Source organism: Zosterops lateralis (assembly GCF_965231275.1).
Source record: "Zosterops lateralis genome assembly, chromosome: 7".
Lineage (NCBI taxonomy): Eukaryota > Metazoa > Chordata > Aves > Passeriformes > Zosteropidae > Zosterops > Zosterops lateralis.
The window spans coordinates 10,074,470-10,094,252 of NC_139767.1; the positions used below are offsets into that span (position 1 = coordinate 10,074,470).

General features: G+C 39.2%; 1 protein-coding gene across 3 annotated transcripts in view; it reads right to left on the reverse strand.

The window, feature by feature from the left end:
* Positions 1-19,783, reverse strand: part of HECW2 (HECT, C2 and WW domain containing E3 ubiquitin protein ligase 2) — a gene marked incomplete at its 5' end in the record, with an annotated part of 104,491 nt that overhangs the window by 54,926 nt on the left and 29,782 nt on the right. For all 3 annotated transcript variants that reach the window (XM_083864782.1, XM_083864783.1, XM_083864784.1), the window contains 4 exons: positions 2,125-2,267; positions 4,790-4,959; positions 6,772-6,847; positions 10,685-10,779. In XM_083864782.1, coding sequence (XP_083720908.1) covers positions 2,125-2,267; positions 4,790-4,959; positions 6,772-6,847; positions 10,685-10,779 — 484 coding nt within the window. The remainder of the gene's footprint in view (positions 1-2,124; positions 2,268-4,789; positions 4,960-6,771; positions 6,848-10,684; positions 10,780-19,783) is intronic.

Consider the following 19,783-nt stretch of genomic DNA (forward strand, 5'->3'; position numbering starts at 1 on the left):
GCAGTTATTACTGAAATAAGCTGTAGCAGTTTGTATAAACTTTTAGGGAAAAAAAAAAGCCCTGAGTGTACAAGCAATCCCCCCCCCCCCCCCCCCCCCCGCCCCCATGCTGCTCTACAGCCCACAGGACAGCAAATTATTGCAGTAGTGTCTCCAGGACCTGTCACAGATTCCTCACCCTGAACTCCAACTACAAGTCTTCAGTTAGACATTTGAGGTCTCCAGTTTGTATATAAGTTTTTTATTACTCCAGGCCATTCAAGAATAAAGGAAGCCATGACATGAGTAATGCCTTCTCTATATTCAGCTGAATCAATGCTAGATGACTAAATGCTCATTTATCCTGTTTTCCAGGAAATTAAAAGCCACTGGACATTTCATTACACAAAGTTTGAGCTATGACTACAGCTAAAAGTGAGGCAGAATTTGTCTAAACATGGCTGGTTCTGGACTTCACCTTTTCATTCATAAGTGAATGAAAGGATGATTCATAATCATCCCTGACATCACCAAAATGACAGTGTTCTACTTGCTTGACAAAATAAAAATGCAAGAGAATTAGCAGTTAATTGTATATATGGTACATTTCTGCTTCACAACTACGTTAACCACGACTTTGCTTTGCAAAACCTTTGGTGAAATATTGCCTGTCTTTACCCAAAAACTGAAAATGGACAAATACATTACAGATGAAGAGGCAAAACAGATTTAATGTCATTTCTAACAGCGGTATGGCAAACTAACCAAATATTCATATTCTTAACACATACTTCTGATACTGCCTCTCCTTTCCGAAAAAGATTTGATCAAATATATAGAACTGAAATATGGAGAAGGAAACAGAAAATATCTTTCAGATTAATGGTTTGAAAAAACAGAGGTGAGAACTGATGAACACAGCAAACTGGTAATTTCCATGAACCACAGCACCAGGAATCCCAGAGCAGAAAAACATTTTGGTGTTTAGCAAGGAAATAAACACCCTGTGCTAGGTTTTGAAACCAGCCTGTATCATGGTGTTATTTTTGAGCGTATGTGAGTGTGCAAATTTATTAGAAAAAGCTGCTTGTTCAACCAAACACAATTTGTTGAAACTCAAGGTGAGGCACTTCTTAGAAAAGTTATATTGTCTATATACCTGCACTGTTCTTGGATACCACTACAAAACAAATGGACTGGCTTTTTCCAAAAATGGTTTTTAATAAATTCTGTGTCAGAAGGTATTATCAAAATTTTAAGCTACTCTAACAATTTTATTCTTCCTTTACTTACCAATGTAGACACCATTTTGGAAACGTAAAGCTGAAAACTGTTTTCAAATTGGATTTGATTTTCTCCCCTTATGCTACTTGTTACTTTGAGGGGAGTATCTGTGAAAAAGGAGGCCAGTTTGTGTAAGTGTGATGACACTTGCCATGCCCTTAGGCTTTAAAGAAGAAAATATGCATTTAATTTCACCATCATTCCCCATGGGCCTAATCCAGTAGCTTTTTTAAGTCAATGAAGACACATTAACTTTAGCAAACTTTGAGGCAGGACCTTTATAAAAGGCATGCACAACAGGTGAATTTTGAGTCCCATTAGTGAGCTATTCATAACAACAGGCAATTTTAATTGTGAAGTAGTAGAAGCACTCTGAAAAATAGTCACAGCCTTGCAGTTCTAGCCAATTCAGTGAAGGGATACTTCATCTCTGATTACTGAACTGACAATTAAAAAGCCTTTGGCTGTACAAGAAGTCAGTTAATTATATCTGCTTGTTCTAAAAGATTTGCACACAATCATGTAGTAGTGTGATAATGCCTTGCTTCTTGACTAGCTAGTCAGAGGATAACATCTCTTGTGAACAACATTTTTTACGTAAAGAAATTAAGCTGAAAAAAAAAGATAGACACACATCAACACAAACATGGGTACATGTATTCAGGACAGGACTAGAAGCATTGCCATTTTCCAGTCAGGCTGTAAAGCTATTAAAATTACAGTATATTTCTTAGTACAGATGTAGAAAAAAATTTGCTGGTCTGTACCAGTAAGCCAGAAAGGCTGCTCTTTGCTCTCAGTATCCTAGATGCTGAGTCTTCCTGCTGAACACAAGTTAGCATTAAGAATGTGCTCATTTACCCAATTGCATGTCTCTCCAACAGTCTCTGAACGGGTATGGTTAACTTCCCAAGGAAGCGCTTGATGATTGGACGACTCTTGGCAAATTTGTCTTTAACCTCAATTTCCAGGACATCTGTTAGAAGTGCAACAAAAGAATATTTCTGGAAGGAAAGAACATATTTGACACCATATCAATATACCTTTATTCAGAAAGAATGTTCCTAATTACTACTAATGTGCAGCGAACTCCAAAAAGTAATGACTGAGGACAGCAGTTTCCACATGGCAAAATAACGTCAACATCATTAATTAATGAATTCTTGCATATGTAACTAGCTTTTTACTGTTCCCCATTCCCTTTCACTGTTCCTTGAAAAGAACTGCTCAGTAAGAAACTGCACTGGATAAAGCACTTTCAGGGTCTCTGTCAGAAAGTAGAACACCATGTATGCTCCTGCTTGCTTCTATTTGCATAGGGGAAAGCAAAAGGAGAAGGAATCCTTGCTGTACTCTGTCAGGTCAATACAGGAGGAAGGAAGTAAGTGTCTCACTCCAAGCTGTGCTCAGAAGAATTTCCCTCCTAACACCATGCTTTGCATTCATGTTTTGTATGCATGACAGGAAGTCAAAAGGGCAATGTGTATACAGTACATTCAGGAGCAGCATTACTAGAAGAGGAGAATTTTCTATGGAGTTTTGCCCCAACATTGACAAATCTTCTCAGCAAACTCCAAGAGAAGCTTCTCCCACACTTGGGGCCTTTAAACAATATGGTGCTCATTTACAGAACATTTCTTGATGTCTGGTAAAATCATTCTTCCACCTTTCTCTACACAGGAACATTAACACAGTTACTCTCTTCAGCTTTCATTTTCATGCATTTTGTGAATACTTCATCTCTTATATCTGTTCTGCTTGGTCAAGTCTGCCCAAAGATGGACAAAAGATTCAAAAGTGGTACAGGGCAAATGCTAAGCAAGCACATTGGCAGACAAACACACGTACACACAGTGTGATGATAGATTCCCTTAAGGAAAACAAGTTTATGAACCCAAAATTTGTACTTGTCATCTAGATTTTAAGATATTCCAAATAAACAAGCAAAGTATGGCACAACCTACTCAGAGAAAAAAAGGTCATCTGGTTATACTTTTACCATCTGCCACGTTTATGACCTCTGAGCAAACCACAACCTGTGCACAATGCCCAATACACATGTGGTTAGGTAGCCAAAGATATATTGAACAAGGAACAATAGGAGAAATAGCTCTTCAGTTCAGCTGTAGGCATCACATAAACATCTTCAAAAAAACCAATTAAACTGGGTCGGGAATGAAATCTCTTCCTCATGCTGGGCAACTGTCACAACTGGGTTCCTCTGATAAACAGAACTTCAAAATTTGTCACTCTCAGTTTGCTGTAATATTGCAAATTACTTTGCAGAAAGTATTAAATGTGAAACAGGATCAATCCTGCACCACTAGGACAGAATACGTAATGGGATCATAACTGCTGTTGTCAGAGCATTGCTACAGGGAAGATCCATCAGCTAAAGCAAGTTGATACAATGCGTGCACCAGTGAACATTATCTCTTTTCTAATAAGCTCCAAAGCCAAGGAGAACTGGAGGAGAAAATAAGGGGGGAAGGGGGAGAGTAGATTTTCTTTCTATCTACTGGATAGATGGACAGATAGACAGAAAACTGGAGAATCAGTTTAGAGATCAAAACTTCAATTTTTGCAAAAATTTTAAGACTATTCACATCAACAGTCTTTCCCACAACCAAGCACCCCAGGGCAGTGCTAATGCTGGCCCTGCTCCGTTCTGCTTTACTGCTTGTTTGCTTTATGATTTGTGGAAACATTTCCCAAAACCTACTCAATTTTCATCTTCCTAAAGAATACATTAACATTCACCACAGTACAGGCTTGCCAGCCCTGAAAGGGCTATGGATGTGTGTCAGCAGTTTCACTTTGCCACATAAACATTTATCTCCAAAAGCACATACTTGGCTCTCCTGCATTCCTGCATTCAGTGACAATTGTGGGACTGAGCTCCTTCCATGGGATCTTCACAGTTTACCCGGTACAAACACGTTTGGCAGACTGGCTTCTGCCAGACTACCTGTTTGCCTCCCTTGCTGGGTGGTGCTCTAACACCTTCCTGGGTTTTCCTTCCTGCAAGGTGTAGCTTGCAGGGGCTACATCAAAGAGCATCCCCTCAGCCTGACAAAACATAAAAATTTGTCACCTGCTACACACCCCAAAAATACCATTTCCAAATGAACAGTTGTTTTAATCACTGAACATAAATGTTCATGTAGTGTAACTTCTCTTAAAGAGTCTTCTCACAACACACAATCCAACTTTAATTAATTTATTTTTGCAATATTGAGAAATCTACAGGGTGGCTAAGTGAGTTCTAAGCTAAGCTTTTTTTAGCAGAGAAGGGAATGAAAACCTGCCAGCAGCTTAAATATCCAGCTTTAATATGCAGATGATAACTGTTTCTATCCGCCAACAGGGCTCCTAAAATTACTAAAATTTCTGTGCCAGTTTAAATAACTAGCTACAAAATAAGATCATGGCTTTCAGAGGGTGAGGACTACTACTGCATGAGGAGAAATTGCAAGCCTGGTACACTACATTAGCTGGCAGACAGCACTCAGAAGGGATACATTACCTCTCTGTGCCAAACAGGATTAGTTGTGTTACTGATGATAGTCGACCTTCTTTCCTGGCCATGGTGAGCAAAGGTAGGAAATGTACTTTTCTTGCCTGGCTGAATGGACATCTTTAGATAAGGATCAGGGTTGAAGAACATGCCTTTTTTAAGTCCAGCTGCTCTAATGTCTATAAAGCAAAACAAGAAGGAAGGAAAAAGGAACTGAGTAAATTAAAACTAGTTCACAAAGTAGCGTATTCCTAAAATATTACCCAGGAAATCAATTCACCATAGATTACTAAATAAAGCAACTTAAAAGTACTCACACATTAACTGGATCCAGTGTACAGCAGGAAATCAAGTGTTTTCCCAAAAGAATATAAGGAAGAAAGGTATCAACATCCTCATTTAACTTTTGAGCCTCCAGTTATTTGTAAAACAAAAAGCATAAACTTGTAGCTCACCTACAAATGCTTTTCTCAGTACAGTATCTAAGGTATTTCCACTCAAAGGAAGAAAAGAAACCCCAACAGAAACGGCCCAAAATCAATCACATAGTACTTGTTTTGCTTCTGGGTGAGGAGAGGAGATAAAAACTGTATGGGAGGTAATGTAGTGAACAGACACTTTCCAAAAGTTCAGTCTTTGATAAATGTAACTTACCAAGTCTGCTCTGGACTATGATGCAATTTTTTCCCAACAGAGCAGATAATCCATCTTACATAAAAGGAGGCAAAGTTTTCTGAAAAGGCTTCTTTCTTCCTAGGGAAATCTCAGTACTGCAGCCCTCACCACTTACAATAATAAATAATCATTTCCTCAGGAGCATATTGTCATGACTAAGGACTTCAACAATAGTGCAAACTTCAGCAACAACAAAAATAAAGAGGTACTTTTTTCTATAATATTAGATTTTAAACTTAACTGTGAAATATTTCTCTGTTTCTTTGTAGGTTTGCTGAAGCCAAGACTTGTGTCTTTTTCCATTAAGTACACCAGTATGCTGCACACAACAGTGCAACTATGACATACAGTTTATACATGCAGGCAGAATTCACTGCTCTAAAATTAAATGCCATATCTGTGGATTTGGTAAAAAAAAAAAAAAAATCCCAAACAATATTCAGAATTAAGCCACCCAGTAGAAATACAATTAAATAAAAAGTCATGTGCAAATGAACCACCCAAAAACATCACAGGACACATGTCACAAGCCTATCAGTCAATACACCTTTCAAAATTATTTCATGGGACTTCTCAGGCAGAATCACAACTGTCTATTAAACAAAACAGGTTTTTCAGATTCACAAAGCAATTACTTGTACAGTCCACTATGTGAGTCTGTACAACCTATCAGTTCTACCTCAGGTAACTGCTGAAAGGCCACTTCAAAAAGCAGTGGATTTTTTTTTCTGCTCTACCTCTACAATCTCTACATGTTTTTATTGTCAGCTCTTCAAGATTCAGAAGTGAATTTCATCTGCTTTTGCTCAAGCTGAATATGCTTCTGTCTCACACAAGATTTCCCTGGAATAAAGTGCTAATCAAAACAAGTGAAGCTGGTAGACTGCACCCCTACAGTTATTTCACTGTAGTGACAGCTTAGCTCTGTTACAAGTGAAAATTTTTTTCCCTTTCTAAACCACCATTTGCAGCTATTGCTTTTTTTCAAAGTGATGGAGCCAGACTGCATTTTAGTTCGAAGTTATGTTTTCCACTCCTCAATCTGAGACGAACTGTCCCTTGTGCAAACTGGAAATTTCCCTAAATTTTTCATGCTGGGATATATCAAATCCATTTCTTTCACTCCTGGAGATCCATGATTCTGGCTGGTTTTCAACAAACAGAAGTTCTAAAGAAATGACATCTTTCAAGCCACTAGAGTGTGCTCCTACAGAGGCTAATGAAGAAAAGCATTCCATCTTTGATGCTATTTTAGAACAGCAACTTACTTTTTTTTAACAATAATTTGTAGAACACAGAGAAGTGTTGGGTTTTACCTGATAGGGTAAAGCTGACCAACTTCCTAGAGTGCTGGGCTCCTGAAGCACCTTCATCCGTGCCTTCTACTCCCATCTGAAGAGGAGGAAAAAAGAAATATACCACAGAAGTTTTCATCTGCTTTGTTCATGCCTGAGGATGATAACACAATTTTAAGGTACTATGCTAGGGAAGGATCTGACCAAATACTGCCTATTACCACAGACAGGCTCAGCCACAGCATTAGTTTACAGCAAAACATCTATTATTTATGTCACACAGTGCTAATAGACCAGTAGCCCAAATCTTCCAAACAGAACATGTATAGGGTAATACACATGCAGACAATATTAATCAGAGAAAACCTCTTTTACAGTTTTCCCTTTTGTAAAATAACAAACAACAGTATGGATTTGTAATACACATCAAAGCACTGAGCTGTCCAGTAACAGCATATGTAACTTTTGTCACTTTCCACAAATAGATAATTTGGCGTGCAACAAAAAAAAAAAAAAAAAAAAAAAAAAAAAGAGATCAAAGAGAGACTAAAAAAGCTTTCAGCTCTGTTAACAAAAGCTCCTTTTAAACAGAAAAGCGCATCAGACATCTAAATATAAATGTGGTCTAAAACCTTATGCCTCACAGATTTTGAGGTTTGGTTTCCACTGAAATCCTTCATTAGGTAAAGCACTACTTCAGAATAGAAGTTTCTCATGTATTAATGTCTGTCTCTTTCAACTAGCAGAAGGATTTGTCTTTCAAGACGGAGCAGACATGCACCCAGCCAAATAATCTATCATGAAGACATCAGTGGAGAGATCTTTGAAGACAAATGGTTCCCAGGCAGGTACTGCACTCACTCCTAGGCAGGAGAGGTGGCACAGAAAAAGTCTGAGCCAAACACAGCCCTGAGGATTAACACCAGCAATAGAACAGGATCTGATCTGTTGAATGATGCAAATAAGCTGAATAAAAATGTAGATGAAGAATGTGAGGCAGCCCTGAGCAGTGGTTTGAAGTCACCAGATGGATAAATGACTCTGGAGCTGCGGTAGTCACAGGGAAGCTGCTTTGCATTCATCGAACACGTAATCATTCCTTTCTATATTGCTTTAAGCTACTTAATAACATAATTTCAAATACTTCCCACGATGATCAGCAAGCACACTGGAATTTCATTGGAATTAGCAAATGTGTGGATTTCTCCAGACAGAGTGATGAAGAAACAGCCATGATGTTGGAGCCCAACATCCCCGTGCCAGCAAGCACTGCACTCGTCAGCCAGTCCATTCCCTTCCCTCACTGCTGGCTTCGTGGGCACTTCCCACCTCTCAGGGCAAGACAAGTCTCACTAGAGTGCCCAGAACTATCCTTTCTCCACCCAGCATGACATTATCCTGCCAGTGATTTTATACTGATGCATGAGCAGTGACAGGTGGTAGCAAAATTATGAAGGCATCAAAATCAATGGGTTAATTCCAGCTGGATCAGTGTCCCATCGCCTACAGACAGATACCATGGAAGCAGCAAGGAGTGCATCCCACTGTGGTAGTGATGCTGTCCGGGCAAGGCCACAGGAATGCTGTGTATTCCAGTTTTTTCTTTTGGGCTTATTTCAGCACACACTGTTTTCCTTGTTAAAACTGCCACTCATCAACAAAAAGGCCTTCCCCATTCTATACCTGTTTTTCTACTACAAGTTCGACTCCATTTGAATAATGTAATTTTTACTGCTAATCATAACTTCACGTTATAGAAAATAGAATTTGCCCACAATTCAGCTATAATAACAAGAATGGTGACAGTGTTCCCTAGCACTTCCATGACTTTTCTATATAACCTCTTCCTGTTCCATTAGGATCTGAACAGCAGTTTCAATTCTTCTGCGCCAAAGTGAAAAATTTTTTTCCAGCACACACACAGAGTTTTGTAGCACAAAGGCCATGTCATCTGGTGTAACACTGTTTCTGAATGCTCCATCAGACCTTCTATCTCTCCTGAGCCAAAGTAACACAATAGAATGTTAGCTGCTCATCCAAAAATATGATGGATGGACTGAAATGCCTGGTGTGATACACCATCAGTACGAGAAAATCCAGTAAGCAAGGAATATATTGTCCCATAAGAAAGGGGAGTGAGCACACCATGACTCTCTTACCACTTCCTCAAACAGCATTTCTCTAAGAAAAGTCAGAACCAGCACCAAGAGAACCCAGTGATCTCTACTGCATAGTGCTTAAGCTCAACACCAAACCCATGGAAATGCAGTGAGGCTTTAATGTTTAACAATAGGTTCACTTACACATAACTAATGCAGTATGACATTTTTAGGAAGTATCATCTGAACTGTCATACAACATTCTCATCAGGAAAGCTAACAGCTCACTATTTCTGGAAGTCTGCACTGTTAACACAAACAAAAATGTTTATATAAAATTACCCCTTCCAGCAGGTGTGTGAGTTCTGAACAATACCCAGGACCCTGCATTACCTTTCAAAGGAAAGAAATTTAAACAGCAAAAGCTGGTATAAGCCTTCAAGAATTACCATGACTCTGAAAGACAGATCTTCAGGTAGCTACCAAGTAATTAAATGCATACTCAGATGACAAAAGTTCAGATGACCTTTTGTTCAATGAATCTCAAAACTACTGGTGCATAACATGATAAGGTCAAGTTCAACTGGTTTCTCCATTCAGTATAATCACTCTGCTTCTCACTAATGATATAGTGCAGCACACAGACCATTCTAAGGGTTATTTTGAGATGCTTTTTTTCCTATTGTTCAAAATCAGGCTATCTTACTGCCTTTAGTTTATAAATTGACAATAAAGACTGTCAAGATCATTAGCTGTGACACATTTTCTCCTGTAAAATATCGACTTTGTACACATCTGTGAAACTTACTCACAGTGAGGTCTGACAAAGATCTGAAAAACAAATGATGCTATCACCTACGTTTGTAATTCTAAGAGAAAAGCCCCACATATTTGATATATTAAGATACAAAGTCTAGTATAGCACATTTAGTGTCAGATAACCATTGCATGCACTTGTATATAATACACAATGCTGGAAAAGCACAAGTTCAGACTAAAAGTTATTCAGTCTGAGTAACTTCTGCTTTACTGCATCTTCAACACTGCAGTTGTCAGGACACCTCCCTGACAGTTGTGAGCTTAAATATTTGGCAGCTAACATCAACAAATCAAATGCACTGTGAAACTTGCTGAAGCTTAGCTGAAGAGCTAACCTGTTAGATAAATTACTTGCAGCAAAAGCACCATGGTACAAGTTTGGAAGCCTTTTCTGCCACTGCTTTAACAACCATTCCACTACTACTTAAACAACTAAAAAACTTATCTAAAACTTAGAGGTCTCACAACACAAATACAGTAAGACAATACTTCTTACTAAATTTCCATGGTATCTGAACACTCAAAGAATTCAGTAATTTTTGCAAGAGCAGAGTTTTGTCAGGTTTCATTTATATTAACAATTACTATCTCTGCAACAGTTTCATACTGAATATTAGGAAATATTTAAGAAATAGGAAGAAATGGAGACTGGACATGGTTTCAGTTATATAATCACTGTGAAAATTTTCCATTACAGTGTTAAATTACAGAAAAGTGTAAGTAGAAAAAAGCTGAATGCAAATTCAAATTCTTAGCATAAAATATTTCAGTTAAGCTCAGTGACTTTTTACTATGATTTTATTATAAGCAATACAAAACCATGAAAAGCACTTTCCAGTTTTTAGTTTTTGTAAGGCAACACATTTTTTTTGAAAAGTAATTGCTGTCAATAGTAAAGATAGGAAACATATTGATAGATTGGTCTGACAGATAATACTGTCATCAGTACTATCATTTTATAAAAGCTATCAAAAATCATCTTTTACAAATAGAGTTAACAAATAGACTAAACTCACCATCACAGCAGGGTTTTTCACAGTGATACATGGAGTAGTAGCTCGGAGGGCTCCACTAACACCATGGTAGTATTTAAAACAGATCTTTATTTCAGCTGGAAAGACAACAAAAGCCACATTAAACACTTCATGACTGACCCTAGGCAAAAGAGACACAACAAAAGGATTCAGTGACCTGTCTTCGGAAATAGTCTAACAGGAAATTAAAAATAGAGCTGCTGGTTATATCCTCATTGTGTGCTGGGTCTTTCTGTTACTTAACAGACCAAAATGATAACTTACCTAATTCTGCAACTTGTATTTCTGCTACTATATCATCAACCCTGGAAAAGGCATACTGGGACATTTGCCACTAGGATGATTTTGTAGGACTTTGGAAGAATGTGACACATATCTGAAGGAAGCTGGAATCACTTTATATATCAGAACACAGGAAAGGCAAACGTTGCACCATGTTTCTGGTCCCACTGATTAAAGTTTTGTTTGCTAAACTGCATTTACTGCAAACAAAAGAGTATTATATTTAACTGAACCCTGTAGTTCCTCTGCATTCTTCCAACCAAGCAGAACAGCTATAATTATGGCTGCCCTTGATCCTGTGGGATTTTCCCTATCTGGAACAATGTCTGTTTTCCTTCTCCATTGGGATAACTCTTCTGTGTAAGGCTGATGAGGGTTTTACCTCTGGGTACAGAGATGGCCACAGGCATACAGCAATGGCCAAAGGCAGGCAGGAATTACAGCAGCCAGTTCAGACAGAGAATGTGTATGAAAGTCTTGGCAGTTCAGTTCCTCTGCTTGGTTTAACAATATGTCAGTAGTCCTGAAGTACAAAACTGCAGAGTTTGGTGTAAGATTTTGAGTCATATATGGCATGATTCGTTGAGGGTTGAGGTATTTCATCACTGCAAGATAAAATACCCATTTATCCCTACTCAGAGACCCACCCTGCAAGCCTGCTCAGCCAAAAAGGATTATTTATTTTTATATTTGCTGCAGTTACAGATCAACATTCATTTACTATCTTCCTCCCAGAACAAAGAGGAGACACCTCAGAACAACCCTTCAAAGGAAAGTGTCTGGCTGACAGTGCCTCCAGGGAATTGGGAGGTGGAGAAGCTGCTGAGCCCACTGCCTCCTCCGCACAGATGAGTTCACACACACAGAAAAAACATGCTCTATTTACCACAAGCTTTAGAGCAAAATTCAAAATGCAGACAGGATTTCTAATCACCTACAAAGATTTATCAGACCTAGAAGTTATCAAGCAGGACTATAGGTTAGTTTCCTCCTGAACTGAGCAGTTCTGCTTACCTACCAACAATGCTTGTATGCAGAACAAGTAAGAATTTCTAGCTCACACAAGATCAGAGGTTCAGCACTTGCAAAATATGGGAGGATTCTTGCCAAGTACTGAACTCTCCACATTGTAAAATGCTCATACTAAGTAACAAGAACTCAAGACTGAGCATCTCTTATTCACACTGAGAACATACTATGGCTACATAAGGGCTTGGTTAAGACAACGTATTATTCCACTAAGACTTCCAATTTTCAGCTAAATTGCTTGCTTTTATTTAATTGCTTACTTTTATCACAACCTAAGTTTAATTTTTTTGAGAGTTTCTGGAGCTGGTGTTTATCCAGTCCTGTTGTGACTGTCTTCTCTCTACTCATCACTTCTGAACAGAATCCAGCAACGGAAAGGTTACCAGCTGCTGGTTCTATCCATGGACAATCCATAATGAGATGGTGGACAAACACTCTCACTACACTGACAGGTACATTTATCTGCAACAGTTTCATACTGAATATTAGGAAATATTTAAGAAATAGGAAGAAATGGAGACTGGACATGGTTTCAGTTATATAATCACTGTGAAAATTTTATCTAAAGGCTGAACATTTACCTAAATGCTTAAATCTAACATTTATCTAAAGGCTGAAATGCAACACTACAAGTTTTGCAAACTCCTGTTTCTTTCTCTCAATGACTCCTATGAGCACACAGTACTTATATCTGTACATGGCTGGTGATAGAACAGTGCTTGATTCAAGAAATGGATCTGACAATCCCTTTCAGGTACACTAAATTAAAAAAAAAAACAAACCAAAAACAATCAATCAAACAAAAGACCATACTTCAGGACTTATTGCTAGAAATAATTAGAAAAAGCAGAGCACTCAAAAAGATGACATGGAGACTTTTTCTCCCACTTGCAAGCAGAAGCAGCACTGATTCAGTTTGCCGAATGCTTTATACAGCACTGCATTCACACATGCATCTAGAGAAATGGCAGGTCTGCTGTTAGCACAGGCTCAGTGGGATTAATACAAAAGAAGCTGTGCATGAAATTCAACACTAAATTGAAAAATGGGCTACCCACCATTTTGACAACACATGTTGCCAAGATGAACATGGATTTGCAAGACTGGATCTTACACACAGCAACAATGCAAACACTTCATAGGATAAGAGACACCAAAGTGGTTTTTTTTTCTTAGCTAATAATGCTAGAAAACTGCAGTTAATGTTAACAAAAGAAGAAATCTCAGAGGAACCCTGTAAGTTCAAAGCAGCTGAGGATATACCTTTTTGACATGTCTTGTGCTGTGCTATCAGGAAAAAAATCTTTATTAGAAGAGGTTTTTCTTGATGACTGCTGGATTCCTGACCTCTAGATTAAAAGTAAAGTAAACTTAAAAACAAGTATCTATGGCTGTTCTTGATATTTACAGGTGGTGTGCTGAGATGTGTTCTTAGGCCCCATATACACTGCTTCTTCAGCAGCAGTAAGTTCAATTATGTGCAAACAGGATTTCAACATTTTGAGAAATGAGTTCAATACCATATTAACACACAGGTTTCCTCTGAACTATTCCATACTCTAAATACACATTAGCATGTGTCACCTACTGAGTTTTCCCATTTTTTTTCTGGAAAGAAACTGCCACTTTGCTTTTATGTGTTGTCTTCAGGGGGAAACTGGCACTTCTTTTATTTCCTTCCTACTCATTCTTCCTCAATAGGTTAATGAGAGTGCTTTGCACGGGATCCCTAATGAAAATGTTAAGAGCAGTAAATTCAGCAAAGGAGAGACATCTGCACCTGAACACAGGACCATCTGCTGTATCATTAAAGAAAATAAGATGTTTAGAACACAAAAGAATTTTCATTCATGGGAAAAATAATTGTATTTTTGATACTACACACGCCCTCTCTTAATTGACATTCCTCCAGACATCATACAGTCTGCAATAAATTCCTTCTTAATTTAAAAATAAGCCAAAAATTAAATTGGAGGATCTATGATTCTTTCAAAGTTATCACATGGCCATATAAAAAGTGATATATATGTTAATTAATCAGAAAACTCTGTGAAACCATAATCCCCTTATTTTAAAGCTAATAGCTGTTACCATTTCATAACCATAGTCTTATGGTTTAGGTCCATTACACAAAAATGTTGGAATCAGTAAAGGTTTCTGTGACTCAAGCATTGACATTTGAATTTCAAAAGAACACCTGCATGAAATTATAGTGCTGTTACCTCTATGGACCATATACTTTTGCCTCTTCAGTAATAAAGGAATCAGCTTACACTAATAACAGCTTGGGTTTAAAACATCACTAATTCCCCAAAGTTCCTCACTAACTACTTTTTACTGCCTTTAATACTTTACCTTTGCCCATCAAAAGAATGCTTTATGAAAGAAAGACACTAAGAATACATAAATACATGAGCATAATCCTAGGAGAATGCATTCTTTCCAGGAGGAAATGCAATGCAGGAAAGCAGGTGTGTTTGCTGAACAAACAGCTTGCTCCAGATAGACCCTAGTCAAACAAAACACCAATATCAGAGGTGGAATCATCTCCACTGAGAGGGGATAAGCAGACACATCTCCAAAAAGAAGCCAAATCCAAGCTGGGTTACAACAGTCTGTGGAGCAAAACAGTGCTCCCAGTTCTCTGTATGGAACCTGCACAGCAGCTCAAACTTCCTGGCCACTGCAGCTGAGTGCCCAGAAGGTACTTGGGCTGAATCCATGGCTCTCTGCAGATAGAAACATATGTCCTCCAACATTCACTGAGGAAAAAGCTGACAGCACAGTAACTCATTGGGAAAATATGAGAGCATGTTCTGCAAAACTTATTTAAGAAAACTAGAACAAATGAAGTCACTCACATTCACGCTTTACAAAGCTATAAAAGCAACTGTGTTAAATCCTATTTTTTCCCCTCTGAGCCTGATAGACAACTGCAGAAATTTAGCAGTGCTCTGCATGTCCTGCCAGTTGAACTTCTCCGTAGTGTGACAGTTCAGTGAACTCAACATTTCTGTTTGGACATTTAGCATTGTCTTTTCTGCATCACTTTCAGTGGGTGCATTTTTGATTACTTCCTACTGGGCAGTAGCAAATTCAGCAGCAGAATGCAAGGGCAAAAGCTTGCAGCCCTCAGGTACTTGCCATCTCTCTCAGCAGGTGTATCACAGAATTTATTTTACAGGAACATTAGGCAAACCACCTACAAAGTGACTTACAGAAAGCTTTCTAGCTAAAGTAAGATCAATAATAGAAAATTCTTATGTCCCAGTGGTCTTTTCACCTAACCTGCTTCAAAGGGAATGTGGACAAATGCTTGTTCAGGTAACAGAGCCTCCCCATCCCTGCCAGCCCTGCTCACTTTGCTGTCATCAGAGATTCCTATTTACAGTCATGAGCACTGCCGATTATGCTCCAGATTGGCAAAGCATTTAATTATAATCTAACCTTTAAAACAAAACACTGGGGTATTACATGCTTAAGGAAGTCAACAAAGCCTGCCACAAATGTAAAAAATACAAGACTTGATCCTGTTTCAGTTACTTGTGATACTCAAAAATAGCTGTTAAGACACAACATAAAAAAAACCAGCAGAAGAATAATAGAAGTATTTCTAATTCAGTGAATATGTCTATAAATAGAGTAGGGACAATAACCATGAGTCCCCAGACAGACCACTGAGAGGGCGCTGGTTGCAGGGCACTGCACTGATGAATGTGCCAGGTTCAGAACAATTCCATGTGGGAAAACCATAACCTTTTCAGCATTTAACTGGCAACATTTTAAATGATAAAAATATTGGATACAAATAATGAATTACATTCATAGAACATTAATTAACATTGTCCGTTATAGTCAAAACCATTACAAAAATTAAACTCTGTTCATACCTACAGTTACAAGCAGCCCTTAAAAGCTAAAAGTATATACAATTTAATTATTAAACTGTGGGGTTTTTTTTTCCTGTGATATCTATCAGCCTTTAACAAAAAAAGAGAGCTGGGAGTCTGCTTTGCTAACTACAAAGCATGGCAATTTCAGTCTTAAGACACTACTTTTACAAAAGTTGTAATTTCATGGAAATAGGGACTGAATACCAAGGAGTCCACATAAAACTTCACTTTTAACATGATACCAGTGCAATGCAAACACATATATTACCATGTCTTTTGAATATACCTCATGGTCACTCATGTTCTTACTCATGGGGGATGAACAGATCAAGAGCAGCCCTTCTGAAAGGAGCTGGGCATGCTGGTGGAGGGGAGGCTGGACATGACCAGCCATGGGCACTCACAGCCCAGAAAGCCAAACGTGTCCTGGGCTGCATCCAAAGCCCCAGGGGCAGCAGGGCAAGGCAGGGGACTCTGCCCCTCTGCTCTGAGATCCCACCTGGACACTGCATCCAGCTCAGGGGCCAGCACAGAACAACAGGGACCTGGTGGGGTGAGCCCAGAGGAGACCACCAGGAGATTAGAGGAATAGAGAACCTCTCCTATGAAAACAAGCTGAGAAAGTTGAGCTTGCTCAGCCCAGAAAAGAAAAAGCTCTGAGGAGATCTCAATGCAGCCTTCCAGTACTTGAAGGGAGCTTACAAAAAGATGGGGACAATTTTTTTTACCGTGGACAGTGGGTAATTGTTTTAAACTAAAATAGGGTAGATTCAGACTAGACATTAGGATGAAACTTTATACGGTGAGGCTGGTTAAATGCTGGCACAGGTTGTCCAGAGAGGTGGTAGGTGCTCAATCCCTTGAAGCACTCAAGATCAGGTTGGATAGGGATCTGAGCAACCTGAACTATTGAAGATGTCCCTGCTCATTGCGGGGGGGGGGGGGGGGTTGGACTAGGGACCTCTAAAGGTCCCTTCCAGCTCAAACTACTCTGTGATTCTATGCCACAAACGAGATTTTAGTTCAAAACACACTGCATCTGTGCAGTCACTGCATCCAACTATCGCAGTGTGGCACCAGAAGTAATTTAACCACAACCATCCCAGGGGGGATTTGGAAATGATTGATGTGACAAGGCTGGCAGTCTCTGGATGAATCCCAACAGCTGCCACTATGGATTATTGCTCACAACATAAAGCCATAGCACTGGTAAAGAAAATATATGCAAATCAATGTATTTCTATTCTACTGACAGCAATGACTGTGACATCAAACGGTATAAATAACAACAAAGACAGGTAAAGTAGGTGAAGGTGCTTCTTGTGGACACTGTAATTAGCACTCATGGGACCAAGAATACAGCTTATAAATACAAAGTCAATACCGTCTCAAAGCAGGCTCTCAGCCTAAGCCCATACTAATAAACCAGGCAGGATCATGGTAGAGGATCAAGAGTGAGCACACGACCATCCACAGTGCTGAACCATGACCATCTCCCTCTTACACCTACTGGAATATGGTCAGCTTTTAACTTCTGGCCACGTTGCATATGGAAGTACATAAGCACCAGTTACCTGCTGCACAGTAGTGACTGTCCTTTGCCTAATCTCCCTGCTATGGCATCTCCAACAGGACCTGTCCTTCCCTATACCGCAGAAAACTGACTTGAAAGCTGCAGATTTTGAATAAGCAGCAGCTGTTACCAACCAGTCCCAAATAAAACTCAGGCTTCTTCTCATGTGTTTTTTCTATCACCAGCCTTCCTATGGATCATTTCACTCCACCTTTCTGCTCCCTCTGTTCTCCATAAGGAATACCATCACCATCCACTCACTCTGTTTCCAGCACAATGCCCCACAGGGAGCCCCTTCCATCCCAAGATGACAGACTGCTATACTCAGAGAAACACTTGCCATCTGAAATCATTTCTGGGGCAACTGAAACATCTCTTGCACCAGAGAGTAAAGGCCCTGATGTATTTAGGGACCTGAACAGCCTGATGCCATGCATGCTAAATACCTGATGACCATACCAAATGCAAAAGCATTCAGCTGTGTTGTACTTTCCCACTACTGCCACCTGTTTAGGATAATACTTCTTGAACCTGTTTCTTTTTACAGGATGATGAAAACTGTAGAGCTGGGTTTAGCAATCCTTCTGTAGTTTACACAGCAAAAAAAAAATTTGAGAGAGCCATGTAGTGAGTCATTGTTTTCCTTTGCTCACATTTTAGCAAGCCTCAGAGCAGGATGTTTGAAAGCCACCTCTGCTATGTGAGGAAACAGCATATCAGGCATATTGATCCTCAAACTCACCTTCTTGAATGTCTAAAATGACTGCATTCCCTTTCATGCCTACAAAGCACTTTTGCTCCTTCCCCAGGGAAAAGCAAGAGGAACACCTGCCTCTGTACTGGCTGGCTCTGCAGTTCAGAGCCACTCACATTGTCTCGAGGTGACATCTTAAGGACACTGGCTGTTTTGTGATGGTGAGCTGGACTTGGTATTTTGCAAATATTTTCTTTCTCCTCTGCATAATATTTTCTCCCTTCCCTTCCCCAACCACCCCCCTCAGAGGCTGCTTGTTTTTCTGGAATACATTAAGTTCATTTCTCTTTATTTCACTGTTGATTCCTTTGATTCTCCCTTCCAGGGCAGAGCCTACAGAATTTTTGTGTTGATTTTTGTTCTAGGCAAGAAGAGTTTTCTTTGATCATCCTTGTTTTGCTAATTTTGGATGCTTTGAGGGGAATTAATGCCTGTTTTTAGTACGAAGAGGAGACTTCCTCCTCCCTTCTTTCTGCAGGTTGCTTGATCTGAATAGAGCAGATGGCAAACTATGCCATTACATGTTACTTTCTTGGAAAAATAGGAGATATTGAATCCCTAGGCAGGGATTTTTAAGAGGAATAAATTAAGTGATATTAACACTGAGTTACAAGACTGCAGACACACAGTAATGCGAAATTCATAAAAAATGTTTATCCAAGCCTACCTTTAAACATAAGCACAAATTTGAGGGACCTCAGTGAAACTATAAATAAATTTACGATTATGCTCATGGAAAAACAGCTTCCTAAATTAAGGCATAAGATGTTTTTCTTAAAAGATACAAATCTTTTTTGCAGGAGGAGTCCAAGGCCTAATCCAGCTGACTCCCACTGATTAACATTAATGCAATTAAAATGGAAATACTCCTTCTGCTTGAGATTTGTTTGCATATGGCTCATTAGCAATGCTATAAGTCTCTGCACTTCGCCCCCCAGAGATGTTGCTGGTGAACAGATACATAATGTCCCTAGGCTCTGACACTGCCAGGGAAAATCCACATCCAGAGTCTTTGGTGTAAGTGCATGCTGACTGAGCACAACTCATTATCCAACATTAGTAACTTACATTCCTTTTCTTCCCAAAAAGATATGACAACTTAGGGCCAGTTTTGAGTGTAAATCCTAAAGGATTATTGTAGTTACTTAGCATAACTCTCTTAATGAGCATCATCAGTTCTCATTGCCAGAGGAGGTTCAGTGCTTCTCAGGCTTGCAGAAAACATTCCCTTCCTCTCCTTGAGTATAGGTAGAGCAGGAAACCTGCAATCATGTAGGTTTCACAGTTTATAGGTGGCAATTAAGTACTGTCTCCCTCTTCTTGGTACTGGTGAAGAATACTGTGTCTAGGTTTGGGTCCCTAGGTTCAAGAGCATGGAGAAAATTGAGAGTGAAGAGCAGAGGGCTACAAAGGTGGTTGGAGTAGATAAAATGTGACATATGAGAAGAGCAAAAGGAGCTGGCCTTGTTTATTCTGGTGAAGAGGAGGTTAAGGCAAGACAAATGTTACTATCTCTACTCTTTTCAGTTCTACCAGCGATTTTAAAAGGG